Below are 864 nucleotides of genomic sequence, written 5' to 3' on the forward strand. Positions count from 1 at the left end.
GGTTGGTTAAGACACCTTTTATTCTCAGCTTTTAACTTTACAAACTTACAAAACTAAATAACTACATTTTGGTGATTCTGCCTCTTTTTTTAAAAAACATTAATTTGTTAAACCATTCAATTGCCATTTTCAACGTTGTGTTGAAGTTCATTTGTTGGTCATTGCTCTTGTCTAATTCTTGTACAAATGGTAAAATAAAAACAGTTTCACAAACAAAACTAGGTTCACACTGAATCATTTAAAGCTTACCCATGAACCTTTTCTTTTCATCTTTTGCAATGCGGGCAGCCAGAGAGAGCCCAATCCCAGAGGAGCAGCCAGTTATGAGGACCACCTTCTGGTTCATTTTTCGCTCTTTTGCTGTTTGTCTTGCAGCTGCACCAGGCAGGAATGGAGGAGAACAAAAGAATGGACGTGGAGGCAATCTTAAAGACCTTTCTATAATCCTCAGGCCTGCAACTCAGCAGAAGCCTCACGCACCTGCCCTGAAGATTACCGTGAAGTGTGGTATACACATAGTGCTGCTGATCAAAGGAGATTAAAGCCAATGAGAACTAGTTTAGTGTTGCAGCAAACTGAAGATGTAGAAAATATCAGATTTCGTGGCAGAAGTACAAGCTCAGAAAATGATATTTTGTTAAACTTGTGTGTGAGTTCAAAAACTGTAATGATGGAAGTATCTAAACAAAAACAGAAACGTCTTATACTTAATTTTATAGGCAATTATAAAACCTGTGTATGAAAATATCTTTAAACAAAAACACTGATTGTCTTATAGAGCAGCTGTTACCATCAGCAGCAAGGAGATAGGAGAGAGGGCCTCCTTCACGTGTCTCAGACTGCAGGTGGGTGAAAAACTGAACT

At 38.2% G+C, this 864-nt stretch overlaps 1 protein-coding gene across 1 annotated transcript in view; it reads right to left on the minus strand.

Annotated features, from left to right (window-relative positions):
• LOC112141932 (retinol dehydrogenase 8-like) overlaps positions 1-519 on the minus strand; it is a 1,973-nt gene extending 1,454 nt beyond the window's left edge. Inside the window, exon 1 of the mRNA XM_024265152.2 lies at positions 250-519. Within this exon, the coding sequence (XP_024120920.2) occupies positions 250-346 (97 nt within the window). The 5' untranslated portion in view covers positions 347-519. The remainder of the gene's footprint in view (positions 1-249) is intronic.
• Between the last annotated feature and the right edge of the window lie 345 nt (positions 520-864).

This window comes from Oryzias melastigma, unplaced genomic scaffold (assembly GCF_002922805.2).
Source record: "Oryzias melastigma strain HK-1 unplaced genomic scaffold, ASM292280v2 sc02852, whole genome shotgun sequence".
Classification (NCBI taxonomy): domain Eukaryota; kingdom Metazoa; phylum Chordata; class Actinopteri; order Beloniformes; family Adrianichthyidae; genus Oryzias; species Oryzias melastigma.